General features: G+C 55.1%; 7 protein-coding genes across 7 annotated transcripts; 4 read left to right on the top strand and 3 right to left on the bottom strand.

Annotated features, from left to right (window-relative positions):
* The first annotated feature begins 190 nt into the window (after positions 1–190).
* Positions 191–877, top strand: IE81DRAFT_184026 (hypothetical protein). Its single transcript, XM_025510727.1, has one exon. The coding sequence runs from the start codon at positions 379–381 to the stop codon at positions 811–813; it is 435 nt and encodes a 144-aa protein (XP_025368346.1). The 5' UTR covers positions 191–378; the 3' UTR covers positions 814–877.
* On the top strand, positions 720–3,372 carry IE81DRAFT_183895 (hypothetical protein). The gene is made up of 2 exons (XM_025510725.1): positions 720–968; positions 1,042–3,372. The coding sequence occupies exons 1-2, from the start codon at positions 859–861 to the stop codon at positions 3,164–3,166; spliced, it is 2,235 nt and encodes a 744-aa protein (XP_025368345.1). The 5' UTR covers positions 720–858; the 3' UTR covers positions 3,167–3,372.
* A 1,348-nt stretch (positions 3,373–4,720) lies between these two features.
* Positions 4,721–6,746, top strand: IE81DRAFT_183925 (hypothetical protein). Its single transcript, XM_025510726.1, has one exon. It carries the CDS (start codon positions 4,893–4,895, stop codon positions 6,516–6,518), a length of 1,626 nt encoding a protein of 541 aa, XP_025368344.1. The 5' UTR covers positions 4,721–4,892; the 3' UTR covers positions 6,519–6,746.
* On the bottom strand, positions 6,668–9,208 carry IE81DRAFT_324796 (alcohol oxidase). Its single transcript, XM_025514327.1, has 8 exons — positions 8,890–9,208; positions 8,776–8,786; positions 8,601–8,696; positions 8,387–8,512; positions 7,523–8,315; positions 7,413–7,453; positions 7,028–7,338; positions 6,668–6,961 (listed from the first exon to the last, which is right to left on the bottom strand). The coding sequence occupies exons 1-8, from the start codon at positions 9,058–9,060 to the stop codon at positions 6,735–6,737; spliced, it is 1,776 nt and encodes a 591-aa protein (XP_025368343.1). The 5' UTR covers positions 9,061–9,208; the 3' UTR covers positions 6,668–6,734.
* A 615-nt stretch (positions 9,209–9,823) lies between these two features.
* Positions 9,824–16,354, top strand: IE81DRAFT_367653 (hypothetical protein). The gene is made up of 8 exons (XM_025517096.1): positions 9,824–10,105; positions 10,191–10,205; positions 10,287–10,568; positions 10,638–12,254; positions 12,319–12,829; positions 12,906–12,996; positions 13,066–14,400; positions 14,467–16,354. Exons 1-8 carry the CDS (start codon positions 10,037–10,039, stop codon positions 16,163–16,165), a joined length of 5,619 nt encoding a protein of 1,872 aa, XP_025368342.1. The 5' UTR covers positions 9,824–10,036; the 3' UTR covers positions 16,166–16,354.
* A 263-nt stretch (positions 16,355–16,617) lies between these two features.
* On the bottom strand, positions 16,618–19,445 carry IE81DRAFT_303993 (hypothetical protein). The gene is made up of 3 exons (XM_025512287.1): positions 19,059–19,445; positions 17,372–18,915; positions 16,618–17,294 (listed from the first exon to the last, which is right to left on the bottom strand). The coding sequence occupies exons 1-3, from the start codon at positions 19,234–19,236 to the stop codon at positions 16,683–16,685; spliced, it is 2,334 nt and encodes a 777-aa protein (XP_025368341.1). The 5' UTR covers positions 19,237–19,445; the 3' UTR covers positions 16,618–16,682.
* Positions 19,446–19,695: 250 nt separating this feature from the next.
* On the bottom strand, positions 19,696–22,263 carry IE81DRAFT_324793 (aldehyde dehydrogenase). Its single transcript, XM_025514326.1, has 10 exons — positions 22,002–22,263; positions 21,594–21,935; positions 21,445–21,519; positions 21,144–21,376; positions 20,928–21,076; positions 20,775–20,824; positions 20,379–20,696; positions 20,144–20,303; positions 20,019–20,078; positions 19,696–19,926 (listed from the first exon to the last, which is right to left on the bottom strand). The coding sequence occupies exons 1-10, from the start codon at positions 22,048–22,050 to the stop codon at positions 19,833–19,835; spliced, it is 1,530 nt and encodes a 509-aa protein (XP_025368340.1). The 5' UTR covers positions 22,051–22,263; the 3' UTR covers positions 19,696–19,832.
* Positions 22,264–23,367: the final 1,104 nt, after the last annotated feature.

The following is a 23,367-nucleotide window of genomic DNA, read 5'->3' as shown; positions in this document are numbered from 1 at the left end:
CAAGGATCCTCAGTGAGCAGAGCCGATTACCGCTGTTCAACACGAGCATGTTGCTAACAATTCGTCAAGCACGAATATTGCTCTGTGGTGTTTGCATACAAGACGCTAGCGAATCAGACAGAAGCAACAACTTGAATGCGTCATTTCAAGCGGCAAGGCGAAAGCGTTCGAAGCAAGCAACTGCGTCCGATGCAAGGTGATTCTGGATGCAATCAAGCCGATGGCTGTTTGGCCGTGGTGTGGCCGTTGTCAACGATCAACTTGCATGTGCTCAGCACTCACAATTCGCTGTCATGAGCTGCTCGCCGCCAAGATCGAGGATTGCTCGCCTCGCCTCGGCTTGTGCGTCTAGGTGCCAGGCGGAATAGAAGGTTAGTCATGGCCTGCGCAAGGCTCTGGATAGGCGCGGAGCACTTGTCCCTCGGGCTTGCCGTGGGACTTGGGAAAGTTCAAGTTCAAGATGTATGTTCTCCTACTCTGCTCTCCCAACATCCTACACTTCACGATTCTCCTGCGCTGGACGCTCGTACTTTGCCCTTCATTCGTTTCATTGTACCCAACCTCTACATTGACGTTCATTCAGTAACTTGTGGAGAGCTCGTCATCTGGGAGTGCGTATCGAACTGGATTCAATCTCCCAAACACATCCTCCTCACTAGCTCCAAACACGAGCACTGCGCCGGCCGCACTGGACACTTTCTCCTTCTGCTCCTTGGCCTTTCGCCCGCATCCGCCGGGGTCAAACTTCTTAGCTGTTCAGTTTCTTCGCAATCCATTTGCCACCTTCAAGTCAATCTTACGAAGTGCGCATAGTCGCCGACCTTTGCCTCCAAGTCGACGCAGGTGCGAGCAGACAGTATGTCGTCCAATTCTGATCAGCGTCAGCAACCAGGTCAAACAGGTCAGAAGGAGGCAGAAGCACTTTCGGTGCTTGCACAAGCTACCCGGCATCAGCCGAGCTCATCAACGTGATTGCCGAGATGGTCAATGAGTCAAAGAGCTTATCATAGAGCTGATCATTCTTCCCCCCTTCGAATGCAGTGCTCCACTCAACGAGATGCCCGGCACCCCTAGTCGACGGAGACATACGGACGCACAAGGCTTGGTCCCTGCAACGCCGACCCGGGTGGAGAGAGCCACGACTGTCAGTGGACTGTTCACACAAACCACGCAGACTACTCAGGCCGGGCCTTCGCGCGGACACAATCCGTACATGCGACCCACAGCGCCTCGACCGTGGTTTGAGCAGCATGCTCTTCTACCGGCAGACCCAAGCTCACATTGGCAGCTCATGCAACCGACCCACCTTCGGCCGGAAGATCCATGCTCTGCGCCGATTCCGGTGTCCGCTGGTCTTACGCCGTCTCCCCCACTGGCGCCATCACCTCGACTCACGCCGTCTCCTCGACCCTCGATGATCCCTCGAAGGGTGTCGAAACAGCCTAGCGCGTCGGCCCAAGGGACTGCGGGTGGCGACAATCAATATTTAGATCACGGTAGTACAAGCCAAGGTATCAGAGGAATGGGACCGTCAAGCTCTGTCCAGGCTTCACTTCCACACGCACGAATTACCGGTCCCGCGCTGGGATTGCCGGCACAAGGACTTGGGGCCCCGTTGCCTTCTGTCTCACAGTTGCCACTAGGCTCCTCGACAAATCAGCTTCACCAGCTGCCGCCCATAGACTCGCGAAGAGCGTCTCAGCCTTCCAATCTGCCACAGCCTTGGAATCCGTCACACTCTTCGAGGTGGTCACAACAGCCGCCTGCTACCGCACACCCTTCTATTCCGAGTAGAATGCCACAGAATCATCAGCAGAATGTGCTGCCACCGCTGCGTCCCGAGACGATCACCAAGTCTCTCCTCCCAATAGCTGCCATTCAAAATACTGGAGCGCAGCCAAGACTCGTGATGAGAGACAGCTCTTCGCCTGAATCTCGACAGAGGTCTCAGTCCTCCGAGATAATGTCGTCCGTGCATCTCCCTTCACCACCATCGGTCCTCCGTCCTTCTGTCTCGTCTCTCTATTCAGCCAGCCGACCGGGTCTGACAGGAATGCCAAATGCCACAGCTACCTTTGCGCAAGGTGTGCAGCGATCAGTACCGCCTGCGCAGTTGGACGACTTGCGCATCGACGAACCAACTTCTTCTCAGGTCACTCAACCCCAGCAGCCATCAATGAGCTCGACCATGGCTCCGACTATCGCCCCATCGACTTTGCTCTGGCCTCCAGGGGCTAAATCATCTACCAACGCGCCGAAGAAGACGATAGGCTCTGTTCCCGAAGGTACATCTTTGACGCACTTGGCAATTGCAGCAGCTCAAGCTGCACCGCTGCCACATCCGCCGTGCGATCCGAGTAACACGTTGCCGTCTGCACATGGCGTCCCGATCCCAGGTGGGCCGCTCTCCAACCCCTCAAAAAGCGCGTCGGGACGCACACGTCGCCTTGCGTCTCTGGCGATTGCGACGTCGAGTCCTTCCGCAGGGGGACCAGCAGCATCAGCTGGCAAGTGCAAGGGCAAGGGCAAAAACAAGGCGAAGCGGCCTCGGGCTGAACGGTCCGAGTCATCGCAATCATCAGAAATCGGCAACGATGCCCCACCGTCGTCGTCGCACGCGAGAGCACTGAGATGGATGCCAGTGTCCGTGGCAGGTGAAAGCCCCCAAGCTCTGAAGGGAGGCTCAGGCAGCGGCTTGCAAAAGGCCAGCACAGCGCCACAAGTGGTGACGGAGCCCGTGGTACCCTCAACTCAATCCGCCATCGTGGAACTTTGTGAGGACCTACGGCAAGTTCGTCTGCAATCTGCCGGACGGCGGTCGGCGTTCTGGAACGAGTACTTTGTTTGGTCAGGCAGCCTATCTATTCAGAGCGGCTTGTTTCGCGACGCGAATGTTCTTTGTGAGGAGATGCGCATCTTACACGGTAAGGTCTATCAGCAACTTGAAAGGTTTGAAGGCTTTCGAATCAATCATCACCGTTTGATTCAGGGCCTCACAAGTGACTGCATCAAGCTTTGGGAGGAACAAGATGCCTTTTACTCGAGACTATCCGCATTGTTGCCGAATGATCAAGTCGCAGCCAATGTGCCGGTGACTGCTAGCGATGAGCCGTCCGCTCAAGCATTGACAGGGACTTCTGAAGGTCCAAACACACAAAGTACTTGACATTGGCCGCTTATCCCTCTCTGACGCACATTTGTACCGCGCATCACATCTCTCGCCATCTCATCATCTGAACACATACATTGCTCTCTGAGCGGAATCTCATTTTGCCTGTTCCAAAATTGCATCGATCGGCTTGGCTTGGGCGAGATCGGCCGCCGGGTTGTCCGCCTGTGCGAAAATGGCTTGGAGGTGCTAGCGGTGCTTGACTCGTGCTGCTCGTCGATGTCTCTTATTGTTCGCTTGTGGAGCCAACGGAAAGTCGGCATTCACGGCTCAACGGGTCTAGCGAGGGTAACGCTTGACTGCGCGAACATCAGAGCAGCAATTTGGATGTGGACTATGGACCGTTGTTTATGAAACAACGGGCAAGTTGCGGGTCCCTTGCATGACACAACGCCTACTTGACGGTCGATGACTCTGCTTGATTTGCCGAAGCATGATATAGTTTGCCACGTCTTCTTTTCGTCTTTCCTTCTGCTTCATCACCTCCTTTCCTCTGCTACTTCGATCGCGTTCACCTCCGACTTCTTTGCATATTTTTCTTTTGCGCTGGTCGCTCAGTCCCCTTTCACATCTGCTTCTATTGCTGCTTCACATCTTTGAAGATTGGAGTTGACCTATTGTCACTCGCCTCGTCGTCGCCTCTTCAACTTCCTGTTGAGGTTGCCCTTGTTTTGTTGCGCCATCATCTACCCATTGACGTTCGCACAGACCAGTCTCCTCTCCTTACCTTTCCCTTCCATTCCTCTGTAAGTGAGAAGAGGCTCATTCCCCGTTCGTGCAGGTTTTCTGTGTGCTGACGCACTTCCAACTTCAGATGTCTACTCAGCCTCATCCATCTTCCTTTTCGGAATCTGCTGAAATCCAGGCAAGCGCTCCACACTCGCGAAAGTCGACGAGCCCGGGTTTGGTTGAAGAATCGGAGTCCAGCTCTCGGCCAGTCCAAGAGCAAGTTACGACCGCCGCCGACTCGCTCACGCACCAGCAGGCCGGAGGCGCAATCGCCATCGGGCTTAGCCCGCACCCCTATCGGTCTTTCAGTGACCTTCTTCACAGCTTTGATATCCCTGACGTCGACTCTTGGCTACCCTGGTTGGACAGCGAAGCAGTTGAAACTACGCTACAGCAACCATCGCTGCCGCACGGATCAACTGATGCACCCGCGGCGACGCCAAGCCTAGCATCTCAGAGCGCAGATCTGCGTGGACTCCTGAATGACCTCGCTCCTCTTGAGGGCGCGCACTTGTCGCCGGTGTCTGAAAGACCGCCAAATTCGTCCCTGATGGGCGAGTCCAGCTCCCAGCCCGAGCCAGGTTCTCGCGTGGAAGGAAGGGTGCCTGCGGAGGCCGTCGCTGCCGTGGAACATAGCAGTCTTGCTGCATTGGCGCCTTCAGAGAGTACTCGAACGCAGCAGCTCTCGCTCCCCCCGCAGGTACCTATTCAGCACGGACTTTTCCCGGATCTGGATTCCGCCATTTCTCACCTACAGCAGCTTTTGCTTCCGGAAGACCTTGTCCTCGGCCAAGCCGACAGTTCTTCCATGGCAATCCAGAATACTAGCACTGATGCCGTCCCAGCTCTGGGTGAAAGGCAATTCGCACCCCAAGTGCATGAGTGAGTTGAGGCTAGCTGGCTCTTCGAGAATTCAGCAGAGTAAGTGCTGACCAGAGGCGACGTCCACCGTCCGCCCAGCTATCGACAAAGGGCGTACACGTATGCCACGCCTATGCAGCCTGCCACCGCCGACACCGGCAGTCCTCGAGCAGCTAGAGCTCGCACCCTTACCTCTGTACCAGCGGACAACCTCTTCTCTTCATTTTCTAGCGCGACGCTCACCAGCCTAGATGAAGTGGCAGGCGTGACCCAAACGCAAGTATCATGGAGAAGCCAGCCTCAGGCGGACAACAGCATGGCGGACGGCGTTGCAATGAGCACGGAAGTGCCCCACCTTGTTCAAGCTCCAACGAATTCTTTAGGCTCAGAGCAAGCCGACCAAGAAGTAGCCACGACTTCAAGTAGAGGGGCAAGGTACCGCAGCACTTCTGACCCTAGAGGAGCGTCTTCCGATTCCGAATTTCGAGCAGAGCACACCTCAAGACCCGAGCGAAGGAATTTGCCGAACCTGTGGAGGGCGACGACGAACTGGTTCACTCGGTCTAGATCACCATCTCCGAGAATTCGAAGTGCTACTGGAGGTGAAGGTGGTCTTCGTGCCGTCATAGATCGTGTGCGATCGCGCAACGAAGAGCGACGAGAAGCGTCAAGGGAGGGCGTCGTTCCATCCTCGACACGGTCGCGGCTATCCTTTCCCATGACGCGCACCTCCGCGGTGCAAGCGCAAGATGCAAGTCGGGACATCGTCGGCACTGAGTGGGGCTTTGCGCCCGAAGAGTCCACCAGAACGATGACTGCAGTCACGCGATCTTCCCCGCCCGCCGGCACCCATATTCTCCTCCCTGCTCCTCGCACGGACCGACGTCGCTCAGCATTGACAAGTTCTGGCAGACAATCCGGTGAGAGGGTCTATGCCGACAGGAGAAGAGTCTCTTTCCGCTCTCCAGGTCAACAGTCGAATTTGCCATCGGAAGCTTCCAGGGATGAAGAATTGAGGTCCAGCGTGAGAGGAGCTGCCAGGTACTCTGGATCCCTTGCCGGTCCATCCCTCGCGCCACAAACAGTGCCAGAGTCTGACCAAACGACTGGACAGGCAGAAACTGCTCTGCAAGCTGCGCTGAGAAGAGCACGGAACGATTTTCCACGTTTGTACGACCTAGCAGAAGCAGGCAGGTCCTCGCAGATCGGCCTGAGACTTGTGCCACCCGAACTCAACACCACCTTGTACGGGTCAGATGCCGTGCGCGCCGTACGCGCTGCAGCCATCGACGCTGAGCGCCATATTGAAGACATACTGGCGCAATTGAGCCAGCCTTTGCAGGGTCACGGCGCAGGTGCGCCGTTCAGGATTCATCGCCGACAGCTCGATCAGCACGTAGCATCGGCATGCCGTGCTGTACGTGAAGAGCTTGAACGGTGTTCCGCAGAGGCATTGCGCAATCACCTGTTGAATCCCTACAACTTGGCATACTTGATGTCAACTCAAGTCGTCCGTCTTGCTGAGGAGACTTTGCGCGCATACACCCCAATGTGGGGCTGGTACGAATTGTTCCGTTATTGGCGATTCGTCCTTGAGCAACGTGTATCCCTTCTTCGACTATGGATCTCCACTGTTGATCGCGAAAGCTGGAGACAAAATGCCCACGGAATCGTGCTGCTGACGGGCGGCGTTGGCTTGGTGCAGGGCAGTCTGCTCGAAATGGAGTCAGCAATAGGCGTTCAACCCGACCTAATTTAGGGACGTTTGAGCCAACGACTCCCACATCCGTGGAAATCAGCGCAGCTCTTTCCTTAAATCGTGGCGCTAGCACTCATCTTTCCTCGCATGTCTTGCCTAGTACTCGCAAAATCCGACTGCTCCTCCGCAGTGCTTATCACACTTCTCTAGTCCAAATTCTGAGTGACATTAGACAGCTTCTACCCTACATACAGTCAACTGCAATGCACATCGTTCCTACCAGGTAGTCTTTCGGTACCCTTCAAGCCAAGCGTCGTTGTTGATAAGGTCGGAGGCTCGTTCTGCCATCATGAGCACTGTTATCATCGGGTTGACCGTGGGCAACAAAGGCATGAGGCTGGCGTCGCATACACGCAAGCCTTTCAAGCCTACCACTCTCAGATCAGCCTCGTTGACGACTACGAGTGGGTCGGTCGTGGATGGCGTGCCCATCCGACAGGTTCCTGCGGGATGGGCTCAGGTGTGAGCGCCGCAACCCAACTGCCACAGGCCTACCACGCGGATCTTACCTGCTGGGTGGTACACGGTATGTGCTGCGCGTCGTGCGTACTCGCTAATCTCCTCATCAGTCTGTACGTTAGGTCCAGGTGCCACTTCCTTGACGATGTGTTGAGAGAAGGGCGCACTCTTTGCGATCTTACGTGCCAGATGAATTCCCTGAACAAGGACCTTTGCGTCGTAATCATTAGCATCTTCAAAGTACCGGAAGTTCAACAGCGGTTTCTCGGCAGGATTGTTGGAAGCTAAGCTCAGCTTTCCTTTGGCCTGAGAACGTGGGATGTTGGGCGTCATGCAGATCGCATTCTTTGGACGCTCGTAGCTGATGATGCGATCCAGGCACTGCCAAGTCAGCTCGATCATAGATCGGTCACCAAATCTGGCCAGAGGACTCACCCCATGCGTTCTGTGTTGTCGGCAAAGGGCACTTGATATATCTGTCGTTGGTGGGAAAGGCATCATGAGGATGCTAATTGCTGGCGACGGCCGAATTTGTGCAAACTTACGTGAAACATGAGGTCAGGGATTTTGCTCATCTCCTGCTCCATAGCCTTCCATGGCTCAGCCGACGAAGGGAAGATCCTCAAAAAGAGACCCGCATCGGAGCTCATGACTGTCTCTGGCGGAGTGTGCCGCGTCTCCGCCATCCAGATGCTTTCAGGGTGATCCACTAGATTTTCCCCGACTCCCGGGAGATCGTGGTGGACTGGCACCCCAACTTTTTCGAGCTCTGCTTTGGGCCCGACGCCGCTGAGCAAAAGCAAGCGTGGAGTGTCGATAGCGCCGGCTGCCAGTACGACCTCGCGCCTTGCAGTGATGGTCTTCTCGAGGCCGTACTTGGTACGTACCGCAACCCCCCGAGCCCGCAGAGAATCGTGCTCGTCCCAGACTAGATTTCTAGCCCAAGTCTCGAGGAAGAGGTGCAGGTTGTTGCGTCTCTGCGGGCTGTGGGGCATGATTGGGTGAAGGTAGGCGGTCGATGCGCTGCTCCTGTGGCCGTTATGAGGATCGTATGAGATGTTGAAGAAGCCCACTCCGGAAGAGAAGCCACCCTTGTGAACGATTTGGGCGTTGAAATCGTCGATGACCGGCGCGCCTGTCGCTGAGCTTGCTGCGGAAACCCAGTCGCGCACAACATTGTTCCTTTGTTGATGAGCGACAGGTAGCGTATTGAGCTTCAGGCGATCTCCATAAGGCTGTATTGTCTTGCTGTCCCAAGAAGGGCAACCAAACTCCTTTGCCCAAAGATCCAGATCCTCGTTGAATGGCCGGAAGCTGATGAGCGTGTTGTGGCTCGAGCTAGGAGACAATTTCTGCGGGCGCATGAGCGACGCCTCTCGCCCAACAATTTGAAGGGAAGCGGAACTCACCAACCGCCCAAGACACGGGCACGACTGTGCCTGATGTGCGAGTTGCCCCTTGGCTGCTCCGTCGTTGGGTAGTCGTAATCCAGCTCAGAGCCGAGCAGCTCTAGCCAGCGAGAGAGATCCAACACGCTGAGGCAAGGAGACGACAGCATTTAGCCAGAGCCCACCTGCACTCTAAGGCGCTGAAGAGCTCCTTGCACTTTATTCATGCACTCACACGTCAAGACCGACATCACTAGGTCCTCCTTCTATCACGGCTACTGTCGCACCGCTGTCTTGTGTGAGCCTATTGGCTAGAACAGCGCCAGCGGTACTGCACAGGATGAACGGAATGAACTGGTCAGCCTAAAGTCAGACAGAGGGTGGAACGCAGGGACACCTGACTACCTCACCCGCCGCCGACCTGCATCGGAGAGATGAGATTGAAGTGAAGGCAGTGCGTCAGAATGATGTAAGATGGATATGTGAGGCGCTAAGCCGGCTGCCAGTGGCCGCGCTGCACTCACGATGACATAGTCGAACTCAGTCTGGCCCTGAGGTAGCAGATGGGAAGCCAAAGATGCGAGGCGCTCGCGCGCCGTGGGAGCAGCTTTGGAGGTCGAGCCTACTTTGGGGGCTGGCTCAGTGGTCTGGCCATGGACCGCACCTTGGTCGTTCTTGGGATGAGCGCCAGTCATACTGAGTTGTACGGGCAGGGAGTGAAGCAGCAAAGACACTGGACGAAGTTCTGCAAAGGGAGGTGCGAAGCAGTGTGATGAGGTGGTGTTGAAGGCAGAGCGACGAACGAGAATAATTGGACACTAGCTCTTATATGTAGAAGAGGCACGATGGAAAAAGCAAAAAAAAAACAGTTGGGATCACCTCTGCGTCTCCGTTTTCGCAGCCACCTACTGTATCTCACAGCCACTCGAAGCCAGCAGCCCTTCGTGCGTGGTGGTTCCTGCATGCATAAGCACCACGTTTGCACATCTCGCAAGCGTCCTGCGTAACAAGAAAGCCACGGAAAGGGCGGGCGGATATACTCACTGACTAGCCTTGACTCGTGACTACGACTCGATGACTGCTGTAGGGGTACGTATGCGTGTGATGAGGGCCCATATGTCTTGCATGCAGCTTGTAGAAGACCGCCATATACACAATAGACGCATAGAGAGGAGCCGAGGCCCAAAAGTAGAGCCGCGGCAAAATGAGACAGTCACGTGTCGGAGATGGCGTAAGCGGTCCGCTCTCAACTTCCGACTTGTATTCAAGATACAAGATTGAAATCACAATCGTGAATTGGCTCGCGCCCAAGTCTTGGAGCATGCATATGATTCGTGATGGTGAATGAGTGCACGGATGCGTGGTCAGCCATGCACGCACCAAAGCGAGCAGCGCACATCTGCTGTAAGTGTTGGTTGACACCAGGAGGGAGACACATGCGGGGTGATTGCCGAATACCACCGCCACAGCCTTTGATCACCATCACCTCCCTTTGCGATACATCGCCACACACGCATTTGACCTCCAGCTACGCACGCAAAGTGCACCAGAGTGCTGCGTTCCTTGGATAGCGGTATGCTTTAGGGCTGCTAGGGTGGGCTCAAGAGGCAGGATTGAGTAATATTGATTACAGAGGGCATCAGTACTTACTTGGACAGGCAGCAAGGCACGATGAATGAGGCAGCGAGGAGGGCGCTGCTAGAGAGTGGTGAAGATGAGGCAGTGACGGTCAACCAGAGGGTGAGCATGTTGAAACTTTGAGCATGTATGCACTTGGTGCCGGAACATCGTAATTGACCTCCCACATCCCTATGTTTACAACTAGGCTCTCATTGACAAGGTGAGAGCTGATAGGCTCGGACATGCGCTGAACGGTGGGCTTAGCGTGCCATTTCTCCTGCGTTTCTCATCCCTGATTCAGATTCTCGCACGATATGCAGCCGAGTTCACCATCTTCCGAGAGCTGATTCAGAATGCTGATGATGCAGGCGCCACAACCTGCGAGTTGCGCTTTGAAAGCGCTAAGCACTGTGACGAGCGCGATGCTGCCACGACTCCTTTAAGTGCAGGTGATCCTTTGAGCGTTGCGGAAACGAGGACCGCCGCGAAGCCGAAGTCGCCAGACTTCACTGCAACACTTCGCAACTGGGTCTTTAAGAATGACGGAGCGGTTTTCAATGACCAGGACTGGACCAGACTAAAGGTGAGATGAGGTGAGGTCCGGCATGCCCGGCGATCTAGCACGACTGACATCTATCCGTCGCTATCTCAGCGCATCGCTGAAGGAAACCCGGACGAGTCTAAGATCGGTGCATTTGGTGTGGGCTTCTACAGTCTCTTCAGCGTGTCCGAAGAGCCGCTGGTGGCCTCAGGTGCCGACTTGATGGGCTTCTTCTGGCGGACAGACTCACTCTTCACGCGTCGTGCCAAAGCTCCTACAGTCGAGATGACGGCCGAGGGCAAGCCTTGGACGAGTTTCTATCTGCCTCTGCGCGAGCCAGCGCCCTTGGCCGACTCGGTGCTTGATTTGACTCGCTTCTTGGCCACCAGCTTGACATTTACGACGCGGGTACGCAATCTCGATCTTTACTGGGATGATGTGCCACTCGCACTGCTGTCAAAGCAGCTTAGCAAAGCTCAACCGCTCGCGATGCCCTCGCATCTCAACGCTACCAGCCCGCAGAGGATGATGCGCGCTACGCGTCTGGATGCTACCGGCCTGCAGCTGGACGTCAAGGTCAGCCAAGCGATCTTGAGGCTTGTCAAAGAAGAGCAAGGACTCGCCAGCATCAAGGCAAGTCTTGCCAATGCTTTTACTAAGTCGTCAGGCACTTCGAGTGGTGGCTTTGGGGCGTTACTAGGCGGCATGTTCGGACGCAGCACTGCCAAGGCGAAAGCGGCGGAGGCTAGTGCCGCCGAAGCACTAGCTGCAGAGCAAGCTCAGCAGGCGCTGGAGAAAGCTAAAGCTGCCGATGCAGCTGCTGCTGCCGCTCGCTCCGCCACCGAGCTTGTCGAAGCCTCAATACATATCAGTGTTGCAACTGCTACAATCACAGTCACCGCTGACAAGGCGTTTTCGAAGGAGATTGAGCGGTCCACCAAAAAGCCTCCGCCTCGTGAAACGAAGGTCAGCATCATCAAGCAGAGTCTGGAAGAGCATGACGCCAGTCTGAAAGGCGCCTTGGCCGAGCCGGTTGCAGGCGCCGAAGAGAGTGCAGAAGTCAACAGGACAAGAAGAGGTCTCCGAGAAGTTTTCAAAGGTGTCCTACCAAGCTTGGAAGAGCAGGGATACGTCTTTATCGGCTTCAAGACGTCTCAGTCGAGCGGCTTTGCAGGCAACCTCGCTGCAAGATTCATTCCTACGGTCGAAAGGGAAGCGATCGACTTCATAGATCGCTATTGTGCCATCTGGAACAATGAGCTGCTGGCGATGTGCGGCTATCTCACGCGAGCTACCTACGAAGCCGAGCTTGCGCGCATTGCCACATTTTGGGACTATCAAGTGGGCAACAAGCGACCCAAGGATGACAATTCTGACGCGGCGCGCGCCTTGGACAAGGCATTGCACACCATGCGATACCTAACATTCAAACCCTCTACACCGGCTGCAAGAGTTTCCACGGTTCTGGAGACAAACTTTTTCGCAGCAGCAAGGCAAAACACCCTCACCCTTGCTTCGACTAGAGGAGTCAAGCCTTCTGCGCAGATCAGATTTCCAAATGCTGAACTTGCAGAGTTTGTCAAGGATCTAGCAGTCATCCCTCCTGCGCATATTGAGAAGGCAGACGTCTTCATGCTTGCTGTCAAGACTCGTGGCCTGGCACGCGACATTACCATCGACGACGTCTTCGGTGAGCTCAGCAATCGTGCTCTCTCGCCTCCAGAAATGGTGAGTGGACCAATCCTGGGCCTAGTGTCGTGAACTCAATTGACACTGTGGTCGCCCTTCGCAGGTTGCTGCTCTAAAATGGTGGCTCAGAGTAGCCGCTCACCCATCGTTCGACAGCTCTTTGCAACAACGATTCCTCGATGCTGCCATTGTGTCGTGCCCAGCTACCGAGAAGGCGCAAGAGAAGGCACAGCCCTTAAATGCTGTGGAACACTGGCTGAATCCTCAGAGGATCCCACCAGAAATGAGTTGCCCGCCCTCTTGTCTGGCCTATGAGGTGTCCAAGGAGCTCAGTACGCAGGAACTACTGCGAGTCTTCGGCTGGAAGGAGCTTAACCATGCTGTCTGGCTTCGGTATTTGGTGCGAAGTAGTTCCAGCTCATCCACCTCTGATGAGTCCACCAACTTGCAGCTTTCACCAGAATTTGCGGAGCGTGTGCTGGGCATCTTGGCTCGTGCTTGGGGTCAAATTTCCTCGTCGTTGCAGAAAGAAGTCACGGAAGTGCTTTCGAACGTCACATGCATTCCGACTGCGAAGGGCATGTCCAAGCCTGCTGACGCTTACATGCCGCAAGGTAAGAGTTGCTGACACAAGTGCGTGATTTGCACACACACATGCTGACCCGCGTCGACTTAACCCGTGATCTTCAGTCGTGCTCTTTCCAGATCTGCCCACTGTCGCACTTCCGTCGACACCGGTCAAGGGAAACACGGAAAAACTTTTGCAGGCTCTTGGCGTCAGGTGAGGTCTAGAATTATGGCACTCAATTTTCTTCAGTCTGACTTCATGCTGCTCGTGTCTTGTGCGCAGACGTCACGTGCAGCTGCAACTCGTATTTGACAGACTCGTTGGAGCCGGTGCCTGGGACGTCACACAATTGCTGGCGTACCTCGCAACAAATCGAGATTCGCTCTCCAAGCTAGAGTTGGACCGGCTCAGAAAGACGCCCATGTTTCGCGAAGCACCTAAGAAAGGCGAGACGCAGGGACCGAGACGAACTGCCTCTCAGCTTTACGAGCCGCTTGAAGAGCTAATAGCCTTGGGTCTACCAACGCTCGACTGGCCTGGCAAGTCATGGCGAGCCACTTCCGAGGAGGCCAAGTTCGCCTTCAATCTGGGGCTGCTCAAATTCCCTCCGCCTGAGCAGCTCCTAGAGTTAGCATCGAAGACAAGTGACGATATCGAACGTCGAGAGAAGGCGCTTGCCTACTTTTTCAAGCACTTTGAGCTCGTGTACGCGCCCATCTACTCTAGGGACAGCATGGCCGGCTTCGCATTTGTTCCAGCGCTTCAAGGTGAAGAGCGGACTCCCGTCCTGCTGGGTCCAAATGAAGTTTTCAAAGCCTCTGGCAGCCTCCACCTGGGCCTGGCGATCGTTGACGAGCAGAAATTAGCAAAGAGGGACATTGCCAAACTGGGCTTGCGTGAGCATCCTACGGGCGCTAAAATCCTTCGAGCCTTGCAACAACACCCGCCTATTACGACTACAATACCTCGCGCGAAGCGTATCTTCGAGTACTTGGCCGGGACGAGCGAGCTCTCTGGTGCGCAACTTGCGACTTTGAAGAGCACGCCATTCATCCCAATACTTAAGACCAAGACTCGCGTTGCTGCGCACGAAGAGAAAGCCAAGGCCTCTCCAGATATTTCGCTGCAAGCGCCTTCGGACTGCTACTTTGCATCGGTCGCCGACCCTAGCAGCGGCAGTGAGCCACTGTGGGCCGACGTCTTCTCCTACATAGACTTTGGGCCAGAGACAGTCCCTTTCCTCCGAGCATGTGGTGTCACCGCCCAACCGACCGTGCAGGAGATAGCTGCTCGAGCTGTGCGACAACCTGCCCGCTTTTTCGCCGCAGGCGAAGATGCCTACCTGGGAATACTTCGGTCTATCGCAGCTAGCTGGAATCAGATCAGCCAGCAACTTCGTGCTGAGATGCGCGCCTCGCCCTTCTTGCTCGCTACGAAGCGAGTGGAGAGCACAGCCAAGGCTGATGACGAGAAGGTTGCAGACGAGGATGTAGATGATCTCGACGAGTTGGGCTCTCTAGTCCATCTGAAGGCTGCCAGCGAGATCGTGGTCAATGACGATCCGACGTCATACTTGCTGTTCGGGTCTATGGTCTACTGCGCACCCATGGAAGACGCGTAAGTGTGCTTTGGATGCTTCCCAGGCTCGCTTGCTGCTCACGCTTGCTTTTCGCGCTCCTTCAGCTTGCAAGAACTTTACACTCGGCTGGGTTCTCCTGCTCTGAGCTCGCTCATTGAACAGAAGTGGCGAACCGAAGGTCGCCCGCAGATCAATACGCCTACCACCAAAGCAGTCCGTCAGCGTATCCTTGAGCGCACGCCCCTCTTCTTCTTTGAGCAGCAGCTTGCAAAGTCAGACATTCATCGAGACGTTGAATGGCTGAAGAAGGAGACAAACTTCGAGGTGGTTGAAGTCCCCGCTTTGAGCTCCACCCGAATGCTTCGCTTTCATGGTATCAGTAGTAGCAGGGCGACGGCCTGCACTGCCCTGGCAAGCTCGACGGGCGGCTTGCTGGGTGGCAAATTGATCTTGTATCTGGTCAATGATCCTGATCTATACGAAGTCGCTGAGCACATCACCCGCAACATCATCAACAGGAGGCGCGGTGCTCAGATGGTGCCGCTGTACCACATTTTACTTTCTGCAAGCCTCATGACCCTCAAGCGACGTGGCTTCCACGTCGACAAAATCATTGCTCAGCACAAGGCAGCACAACGCGACCAGCGCGAAGCTATGGCGCGCGAAGAGCGTAAACGCGCAGAGCTGGAAGCTATCGAGCGTTCCAAGGAGCCACCACCTATCAGCGATGCTCAATTTGCTGAGTGGCAGCGTCAAGTACTCGCACGCTTTCCTGACGCGGACCCCCAATACGTGGATAGCCTCTTACGATCTCTCAGGGACGATCACTTGGAACGCGCCGCTTCCGAGATGACCAAGCATGCCTATCCCAAGACGGGACCTGGTTCAAAAATCGGACGAGAATTGAGTGGTTCCAAAGAGATTGATGGTCTAGACGAGAAGTCAGGGTTTGCCGATACGAAGACGCCGGGTGGCGGTGGCATACTCTCAAATTGGCGCAGCAGGCTCTCGACCACTCGACAGCGTGATGGTCCCTCTTCTCTTGCAGCTGGTACCTCGAGTATTGATCCCGGGCCAAGTCTACCCGGTGCTTTCGACTCACTGATAGCCGCCGCTGGACGATCCAGTCAGGGTCAGTCTGGAGTTGGAGGCAGCTTACCTCTCGGCACTGGTGGGCGAAGTGGGAACGCAGAACAACCCTCTGGCTTGGCCGATATTCGCAAAAGCGTTATGCAGGCCATTCACGCCTCACGACCCGAAAATGCACAGAGCATCGAAGCGGAACGACAATCAACGCAGGTCAAAGAAGCAGAGCAAACTTACTGCGATCAAACGACGGGTGCGAATCTCAAGCTCGTTGGTCACGTTGCAGAAACTTCGGTATACCTTTCTCCAGAGCTGGATCCACGACAGACTATGGATCGTAATGGAGCAGCACTCAAACGCTTCATCACACGAGTCCTCAAGCCGGTTGCCGTGGATGTCTTTGGCATTGACCCTCGCGCTATCAGCGTCTTCTGCGACGTAGTTGGCCCTGCGGTAGCGTTCAATCGGGGCGGTCATCTTTTCTTCAATCTTCGCTACTACCTGGCTTGGCACGACGAACAGGTGAAGAATAACAACCTTACGGTGGCGCTCATCAGCACAGCAAGCTCCGTGGCCCATGAAGTCGCTCACAATCTTGTCGCTCAACACGACTCGCAGCACGAGTGGTACATGCAGTCGATTGCGGAAGAATTCTTCCTGCCCATGGCTGCTCTGGTCGCCAAGTGTCAACGGGAGCGACAGCAGCTCATGTCCTAGAGTCTCTTACCCAAATGAAGCGTATCACACCGAGCTCAGCTGTGATCATGCAGACAGACTCTTGCTGGCTTTTGTCTTCCCGACAGTGTCCAAGCGAACACCATTGTATCTCTTCCAGGCTAGCGTCCACATTTGTTTGTATAGATCCAGCTCACCTCTTCAAAGCAATCGCATATCTCTTCTTGCTTTTGTGGTGCGCTTAGTAATCGCAAGCACATCTCAGCTCTTTAATTGCCAACTATTCGACTCGCTTTCAGGGGAGAGTCTTGGCTAAGTCTCAGGTGTCATATTCCACCTTCACGTCCAAAGCCGATCGCCCGCGCCAAAACGTGCAAGTTTCTTGTCTGCTTCAAGGTGCATTGTGTAAGACTATTCGGAAGGTCAGTGGTGCCTCACATCGTGTCGCAAGCCTGAAAGTCACACTTCGAACAGCATGGCGCTGCTTTCTTGATCAAATGCTTGCAGGATTTGATACGAAAGCGAGGGTATAACATAAGGTGACGTTCAGCAGCACCGCTCAAGCGTTGGTAGGATTCGGAACGCCGTTCCAGATCCATGCTAGCCAACCAGCGGGAGGTCCAGCCTTGCTCCAATCTCTAAAGACGGCGCCCAATCCCACATTGAACGTGCCGTTGCCTCTCCAGCCTCTGAGCATCCAAGCGCTCAGACCGCCTCCTATCAGAACCACCGAAAAGTAAAAGGCCCACCGAGTCTTCGTACCACCAAATCCAAGCGCTCCGGTCGAATTGTCTCCGCCCGGTATAGCTCCGCGCGGGTTCAAAGCTGTCGCGCAGACCACCTGAAACAGATCTGCTACTTCCCCCGTTCGGATCGAGATGTTGAGAGGCCCGGCACCATTGCCCAGTCCGGGTATTTTCAAGCCCAGCTTGGAGCAGTACACGTGGGGCTGCACTTCGTGTCGCTGTTGCGCCAAGTCGAGGTCGGCTTTGGTGGCGATGAAAAGAGACGGACACTGCGTGAGGGTTGGATACCTCTGGCGCAAATTGGAAATGTAGGAGAAAGAGTTCGTGTCGGAGCTGTCGTAGACGAACAGGACAATGTCTGCTGCGGACACCTTGGCCGCGTTGCGCAAAGCTTCAGATTCATATCTCGAGCCAAATTCTTGGAGCTGACGAATGAAAAGGAGGAGCAGCGTGCAATGAGCGCACTGATCAGGTCAGGCCTTGACGCGCGCCTCCGACTCACGACGAGATACTTTTCTGCGCCACCCTGCTCGATGCCACAGACGACGCTGCAGCTCCTTCCAGTAGGCTGGTATGTCTCTTCGAAGGCACTACCAACCATATTTCTCAAAATCGAGCTCTTGCCGCTCCCAGCCGCGCCGACCACATAAGCCAGCAAGACATTTCTCTGCAACTTCCCCTTCTTTTTCTTGTCGACTCTGCGCGGATTTGTCAATTGCAGCGCGGTCGTCGTGTCCGCTGGGCGTGCCGAGGCTCCCGAATTCGACTTTGACCTGCCGCCTTTGCCCAGCGAACTGGCACTCGTACTGTTACCCGAGCGCCCAGCCGCAGCCGCCCCTGCACCAGTCCCTCTTGCGGTGGCATTCGAGGAGGGCGATGCGGAGGCCGAAGCGATGAGAGAGGGGTAGCCAAGATAAGCGAGCCAAGCTAATGTAGTCCGCGGCTCCAAAAGTGTGGTCATGCTCCACTGCGCAAGCCAGCCCTGCAGAGTGACCCTGCCAGCTTCGTCGGTGACAGTAGTACCCTGAGGAAAGTCCTGGCTCCAAGGATGAGCTCCCGCAAGATGCGTTTGCGTAGCTGGCACGGTAGAGAAGAGCGCTGACAGCTCTCGCTTCGACAGCGAGCCGTCCCGATCTTTGTCGTGCGCTTCAAAGACGTCCGTCAAGAACTGATAGCCATGCGGGCTAAGCTCCACTGAACAATCGGACGGCACATTGAAAGCGGGCGATACGAAAGACTCTTGCAGAGAGAGGTCCGAGCCGTACCCAAACGTGCGCAGCACTGTCCAAGTCGTTTCCAGCCTTCCTCGCTGAATGAAGAGCGTGTGGAGATACAGAAAGCCAGAGAGCGTAAGGCTGGAATCCCTCAAGTGCGGATGAGGACGCTTTGAAGAGTTGGAAGCCATGGCGTGATTGTGTGGTCCTGCTGTATTATCAGTGGCAGTCCCAGCATCTGAAAAGGACCCAGTGGCTGACAGATCGTCGTAGGGAAACCTGTTTCCAGCAACGGGAGCTTGCAACACCAAATCCTTGATGCCTTCCAGCTCGCTAGCCTGCAACGGCGCGTCGAAGCACTTTCTTTGAAAGTCGTTGAGCTCAGCATCGGATAGCAAGCCATCTTTATCACTGTCGCAGAGTCTGAATATCCGTCTTAGAGCGTCTACGCAGTTGGGCTTGAGCGCGTGTGCCTTGGAGTCGTAGAGCGGCGCAGTCGGGTAGAGCACGGCTTTCTGGGCGAAATAGAAGACCTCGCTGACGTTGAGCGATAGCTTGCTCGAACACTCTACGCAAGTCTCCACCTCCTTGAACTCGCCCATCACCGGCGCCAATTCGGATTCGAGCAACGAATTGGGCAAAGGCGAAGTGCGTTGATCGATCTGATTTCCCACCAGGATGACCGGAACGTTGACGCCTAGTGACCGGATATAGGGCAACCAGTAGGTTGGCAGGCGTTCGAACGTGGATGCGTGCGCTACCGAGTACACCATACAGATGACCGACGCCCTCCGCAATTCCGAATCCAGGTGACCTCGATCTTCAGGTCCAGCTGCAAGAGCGGTGCAAGTATACGAAAGAAGGGTTCAGTTAGAAGATGGCGCATGTCTTCGGCCGTACATATTGGCAGCAGAGCAGGCTGACGCTGATGATGCACGTTCAAATCAGCAGGTGCGTCACCTAGGCGGCACTCACAACAAGTGTCGATGATCTTTGTGCTGACTCCTTCTGGACACACATCGCTGGGCAACGTGATCTCCGGTATCCTCTTCTGTACCCTCTCGACGAATGTTTCCTTGATCAAGCTCGTAATGAGCGTCGATTTGCCTACTCCCGCATCTCCCGCCAAGACGATCCTCACGTCTGACCTCATGGCCGCGTATTTGATGTTCAGGAAGGTGCCGTGAATAGCGCGTCGAATGATGAAGTCGACGCCGTGGTCACAAGACGATGCGGATGAGGTTCACAGTCGTTTCCACCGCCTCAGTCGCACTCAAAGTCGAAGCAGTGACCTGGTATTATCGAAAAGCTGAGAGAGATGAAGTGTGAGTATCTTTACTGGCGGAAGTCCAGTGGTGTGGCCCAAAGAGGATCAGGAAACGAAGAAATGCCAGGCCGGGTGACTACCAGATGTCAGTCACGAGTGCGGGTTTCCAAGAGCGCTTGCGGAATCGCGCGCAAATTACACCACGTGACCATGCGTGTAGACAGCCGCTTGTCCCGGCTTGTGCAAGCCTACTTGACTTTCATGCTTCTGATTCACGATTGTACCCATTCACCGTGAGCACACCATCATCAGATCCCGCCTCCTCACGAATGCAGGTACAGTCAGACGCTCATGATCTCATCTGATGCCTTTCGCAAAGAGATACGACCGCTGGTAGGTACAACACGCTTAAATAAGCAAGATGTACAAAATCGACCCCACGTCTGTTGCTGCATGCTCAAGCCAAATACAGAAGCGCAGAATCACATCATGGTGAAAGGCATCTTGGTACCACCTCCAGCAGCAATAGTGATGACTTTCAACTGGGTAAATTCTCGAATGCCTTCGGCTCCGTTGCTACGGGTCGAAGGTGACAGATGACACCTCATCAGCTGTGCACCCTCAGACGATGTCGATCACCTTTTCTGTTGATGTCTATGACCACTCACAATCTGCCATAGCCACTCGCTTTCACGCCTCCGTGGACCACGTCTTGGGAGTCATGGACGCTGAGCAAAAGGCAGATACGTGTCAGCAAGCATTCGCAAAGGCTTCTTCGCATACAAGAACTCACGTTTGACCATTGATGTGGACAGCACCGCTCTCGATAGCCCTGGCAAGTCGCCACGCTTGAGCGTGATTAGTTGAATAGACGCTCGCCGACAATCCATACTCGGATTCGTTGATGATGTTGAGGACTTCTTCTTCGCTCTTGTAAGGTATGAGAGCCAGGACTACGAACAGAGGGAAGACGTCTGTACATGGGCATCGTGTATCGAGCAACGCTGCATCATCTCAAGACGACTCACGAGGAGCAAAAGCTTCTTCCCGGTACAAACGAGCCTTCTGGCTCACACCTGAGAGGATATGGGGCTGGAACGCGGTCCCGTTGGTCTCTCCAGCCTTTTGCTCGCCAGCGACGAGCTTGGCTCCGTGCTCTTGAGCATCTTTGAGCAAGTCCTGAGCGCGCTCTAGGGATGCCCTATTGAAAAGACCACGCAGCCGGTGCGATTTGTCGTTGCCCAGGTCAGTCGGTTGGTTCGAGGCGCGAATCAAGCCGCTGTTCTCGGATATTAAGGCTGCAATCTTTTGTGATACGGCATCGAGAACGCTCTCGTGAATGAAGACTAATTGAAAAATCGGAAGAGCGTGGCCTTGACGCTTCAGTCTCACATTCTCGCAAAGTCGCGCCACTGTCAACTCACTGTTGGAGGCAGACATGCAGATTTGCCCCTGGTGCAAGAACCCGCCGAAGCTGCAAGGAAGCAAATGAGGAGGCAGGGATGAGCTCTGCAGATGACTGGCGACGTCCCAACCCAGCTGAAGCGTTTCCGCTACGGTCCCGGCGGGGTGCTCACATGACATTGTTTGCAGCTAAATCCAGATCTGCGTTTTCAGTAATGACGATCGGATTCTTTCCTCCCAACTCAAGGGTAAGGGGCTTGAGATACTTTGCAGCTACTTGCGCAATGATACGACCCACGCGCGTGGAACCCGTAAAGTTTATCTGTGGCAGCTTGGCAGTGAGCCTACATTCATTCTTTGTGTGCCTACGGTCCGCGACACAAACTCACCTTTCTGACGAATTCATGACCGATCAGCGCATCAATCACGGAGGGCGCATCCTTCGGGTCGACGTGAAGCACGTTGAGCACGCCCTTTGGCAAGCCTGCGTCGATGAGGACTTGCGCCAGAGCTGTGTGAACGGTGGGACTGTACTCGGACGTCTTCATGATGGCGACGTTGCCTGCTGCTATCGCGCCGATCACTGAGCGCAGACCGAGCACGACCGGTGCATTCCAAGGAGCTAGGGAGTTGGAGAGTATCTTAGTTCACATGAGGTGCAGTTTGGAACGTTATGGAGCATTCACTGACCGATCCCCAGGACACAGCCAAATGGCACGCGCTCCATGATCATCTGCTTGCCGGTAGGATCAGTAGGAGCCGTCTCTAGCGGTTGGAGGATATGCAAACGTGGTAAGGCAAAAAAGCGAGTGCATACAAACAGCTCTCCTGCAGCTCACCTCCTCTCAAGGCCTGATTCATGGCACAGGCAGTTTCCTCGAGCAGGTCGCTGGCGAGCACAGCAATCTCGTAGCCAGCAAATCCAGTGCCCGAGCTAGTCTCTTCCGTCTCCACCCCGATCAATTCCGGAATCCTCTCCTTGAACAAGTGAGAAGCTTTGAGCAGGATAGATCTTCTGGCTGTGACTGGCGTGTCTCTCCACCCTGCAAAGGCCCTCTTGCTGGACGCAACGGCGGCCTCCACGTCCGCGGTCGAGGCCGCATACACCTTCTTCTGCTCTTGTCCCGGTTCGATCAAAGAGGCTACCGAGTAGGTGGAGTTTGTCTCATGAGCCGCATTGTCTGACCCATGATAGGGGGCAAGGCAGGTCAGCGAGGCCATCCGCTCCTATTGCTCGGTCTACACACCAATGATGCATGGTAGGGGCAGGCCTTTGTAAAGTGATGCTGTTGTCATGGTGGCAGCTAGCGGCTCCAGCGTCTGATAGCCCAGATAGGAAGGAAGCTGGAGTGGTGCGCAATAGAGGGAGGGGACTTGAACCACGGTGAGGCAAATACGCTCGGTGTCAGTCACGGCTGACTAGTCCAGGGTTAGCGAGGAGGAGGAGGAGGGTGGGTGGGTGGAAGGGAGCATGCTTATGGAAGGAGGCTGTATATAGAAGTGCGGGGCAGTGTCTGGGACGCATCATGCTCCACTCGTCATCAGCTAGAAAGAAGCGTGCACCTCCGCGGAGAAAGCTGGAAGGCTGACACCAAAGCTGGAAAGAAGTAGCTCTGCATGACGTGGTCGGTCGACTGCCGACAGCCGACAGTCGACAGCCTCTTAGCTCTGACACTCAAAGACTGCGCCGCCAAGCCACACAGTCGTTTGCAGCTGCTGGGGCGGGTGTGTATTTGGGAAGCAGTGGTCAGCACGCACTCGACCAGTCTTGCGCGACCAAGCGCAGTTAGTACATGTGTGTCTGCACCTCCGAGTCAAGGTATAGATGATGAGCGTCTCGATAGAGAGCAGGCATGGAAATCACGGAAGCTGGTTCCTGTGACTTGATTGACTGCGGGACAGGCGCGAAAAGCAATCAAGAATCATCATCATTACACATGCGAGGTTCGTGATCAGTGAGCTGCATGCTGTGCACCGCGGTACAGCTGCAGTACAGCGCGCAACCATCCATTTGCGGGGTTGTTGTCCCGTCCACCCGCAATTGCTGCTGCGCTTTGTGTGTGAACGCACGCTCAACGAAGCGTGCGTGCGTGCGTGCAGAGCAGAGCAGAGCAGAGCAGAGCAGAGCAACCGCAAGCTTTGATTCAGTCACAGGGACTCGAGACTAGTTCTCCGCGAATAATGCGGCAAAGCAATCAACAAATCTCAACGGTCCACTTTCTTGACCTCGACTTCGTGACCAAGCTGCTCCGACTCGGAGTTGCACTCTGACTCGAGCTTCGCCTTGACTTTGATCGAGCATCCTTCTTGATGTTGACCGACCACCGCATTGATCGATGTCTTTCGTGCATGCAATCCAACACAAACACGAGTCACCTAGCTGCCACCAAGTCTCTGGCTCTGGCTGCGCACAGTAACGGTATCGAATTCTCGACACCAGCGCTTGACGAATGTGCCTTCTTGCTCCCACAGATTAAGCAAGCTTCGTTCTCGCTTAAGCTGTTACCGTATCCTGTGCATCTGCACGCCTCGGCGAGAATTGCCCTCGATCGATAGTGACTTTTGCCTCGTCAGCTGGGTCACGTTCGCGCGGAGGTTGCAATTGAAGACTAC

Source organism: Ceraceosorus guamensis (genome assembly GCF_003144195.1).
Source record: "Ceraceosorus guamensis strain MCA 4658 unplaced genomic scaffold IE81scaffold_47, whole genome shotgun sequence".
Lineage (NCBI taxonomy): Eukaryota > Fungi > Basidiomycota > Exobasidiomycetes > Ceraceosorales > Ceraceosoraceae > Ceraceosorus > Ceraceosorus guamensis.
The sequence above is the reverse complement of the archived record's forward strand: the minus strand, read 5'-3'. Positions and strand labels throughout refer to the sequence as shown.

Coding starts and splice junctions, on each gene's coding strand:
- IE81DRAFT_184026 (XM_025510727.1), top strand. CDS start 379: ATGGCCTGCGCAAGGCTCTGGATAGGCGCGGAGCACTTGTCCCTCGGG.
- IE81DRAFT_183895 (XM_025510725.1), top strand. CDS start 859: ATGTCGTCCAATTCTGATCAGCGTCAGCAACCAGGTCAAACAGGTCAG. Junction 969..1,041: donor CATCAGCCGAGCTCATCAAC/GTGATTGCCGAG, acceptor CTTCGAATGCAG/TGCTCCACTCAACGAGATGC.
- IE81DRAFT_183925 (XM_025510726.1), top strand. CDS start 4,893: ATGCAGCCTGCCACCGCCGACACCGGCAGTCCTCGAGCAGCTAGAGCT.
- IE81DRAFT_324796 (XM_025514327.1), bottom strand. CDS start 9,060: ATGACTGGCGCTCATCCCAAGAACGACCAAGGTGCGGTCCATGGCCAG. Junction 7,454..7,522: donor TCCCTGACCTCATGTTTCAC/GTAAGTTTGCAC, acceptor CACCAACGACAG/ATATATCAAGTGCCCTTTGC. Junction 7,339..7,412: donor GACAACACAGAACGCATGGG/GTGAGTCCTCTG, acceptor TCGCATCATCAG/CTACGAGCGTCCAAAGAATG.
- IE81DRAFT_367653 (XM_025517096.1), top strand. CDS start 10,037: ATGAATGAGGCAGCGAGGAGGGCGCTGCTAGAGAGTGGTGAAGATGAG. Junction 12,830..12,905: donor TGACGCTTACATGCCGCAAG/GTAAGAGTTGCT, acceptor CGTGATCTTCAG/TCGTGCTCTTTCCAGATCTG. Junction 14,401..14,466: donor TGCGCACCCATGGAAGACGC/GTAAGTGTGCTT, acceptor GCGCTCCTTCAG/CTTGCAAGAACTTTACACTC.
- IE81DRAFT_303993 (XM_025512287.1), bottom strand. CDS start 19,236: ATGAGGTCAGACGTGAGGATCGTCTTGGCGGGAGATGCGGGAGTAGGC. Junction 18,916..19,058: donor AAAGATCATCGACACTTGTT/GTGAGTGCCGCC, acceptor CCGCTCTTGCAG/CTGGACCTGAAGATCGAGGT. Junction 17,295..17,371: donor GCGCAGAAAAGTATCTCGTC/GTGAGTCGGAGG, acceptor TTCATTCGTCAG/CTCCAAGAATTTGGCTCGAG.
- IE81DRAFT_324793 (XM_025514326.1), bottom strand. CDS start 22,050: ATGACAACAGCATCACTTTACAAAGGCCTGCCCCTACCATGCATCATT. Junction 21,077..21,143: donor GTCATGAATTCGTCAGAAAG/GTGAGTTTGTGT, acceptor AAGCTGCCACAG/ATAAACTTTACGGGTTCCAC. Junction 20,697..20,774: donor CTGCATGTCTGCCTCCAACA/GTGAGTTGACAG, acceptor TTTTTCAATTAG/TCTTCATTCACGAGAGCGTT.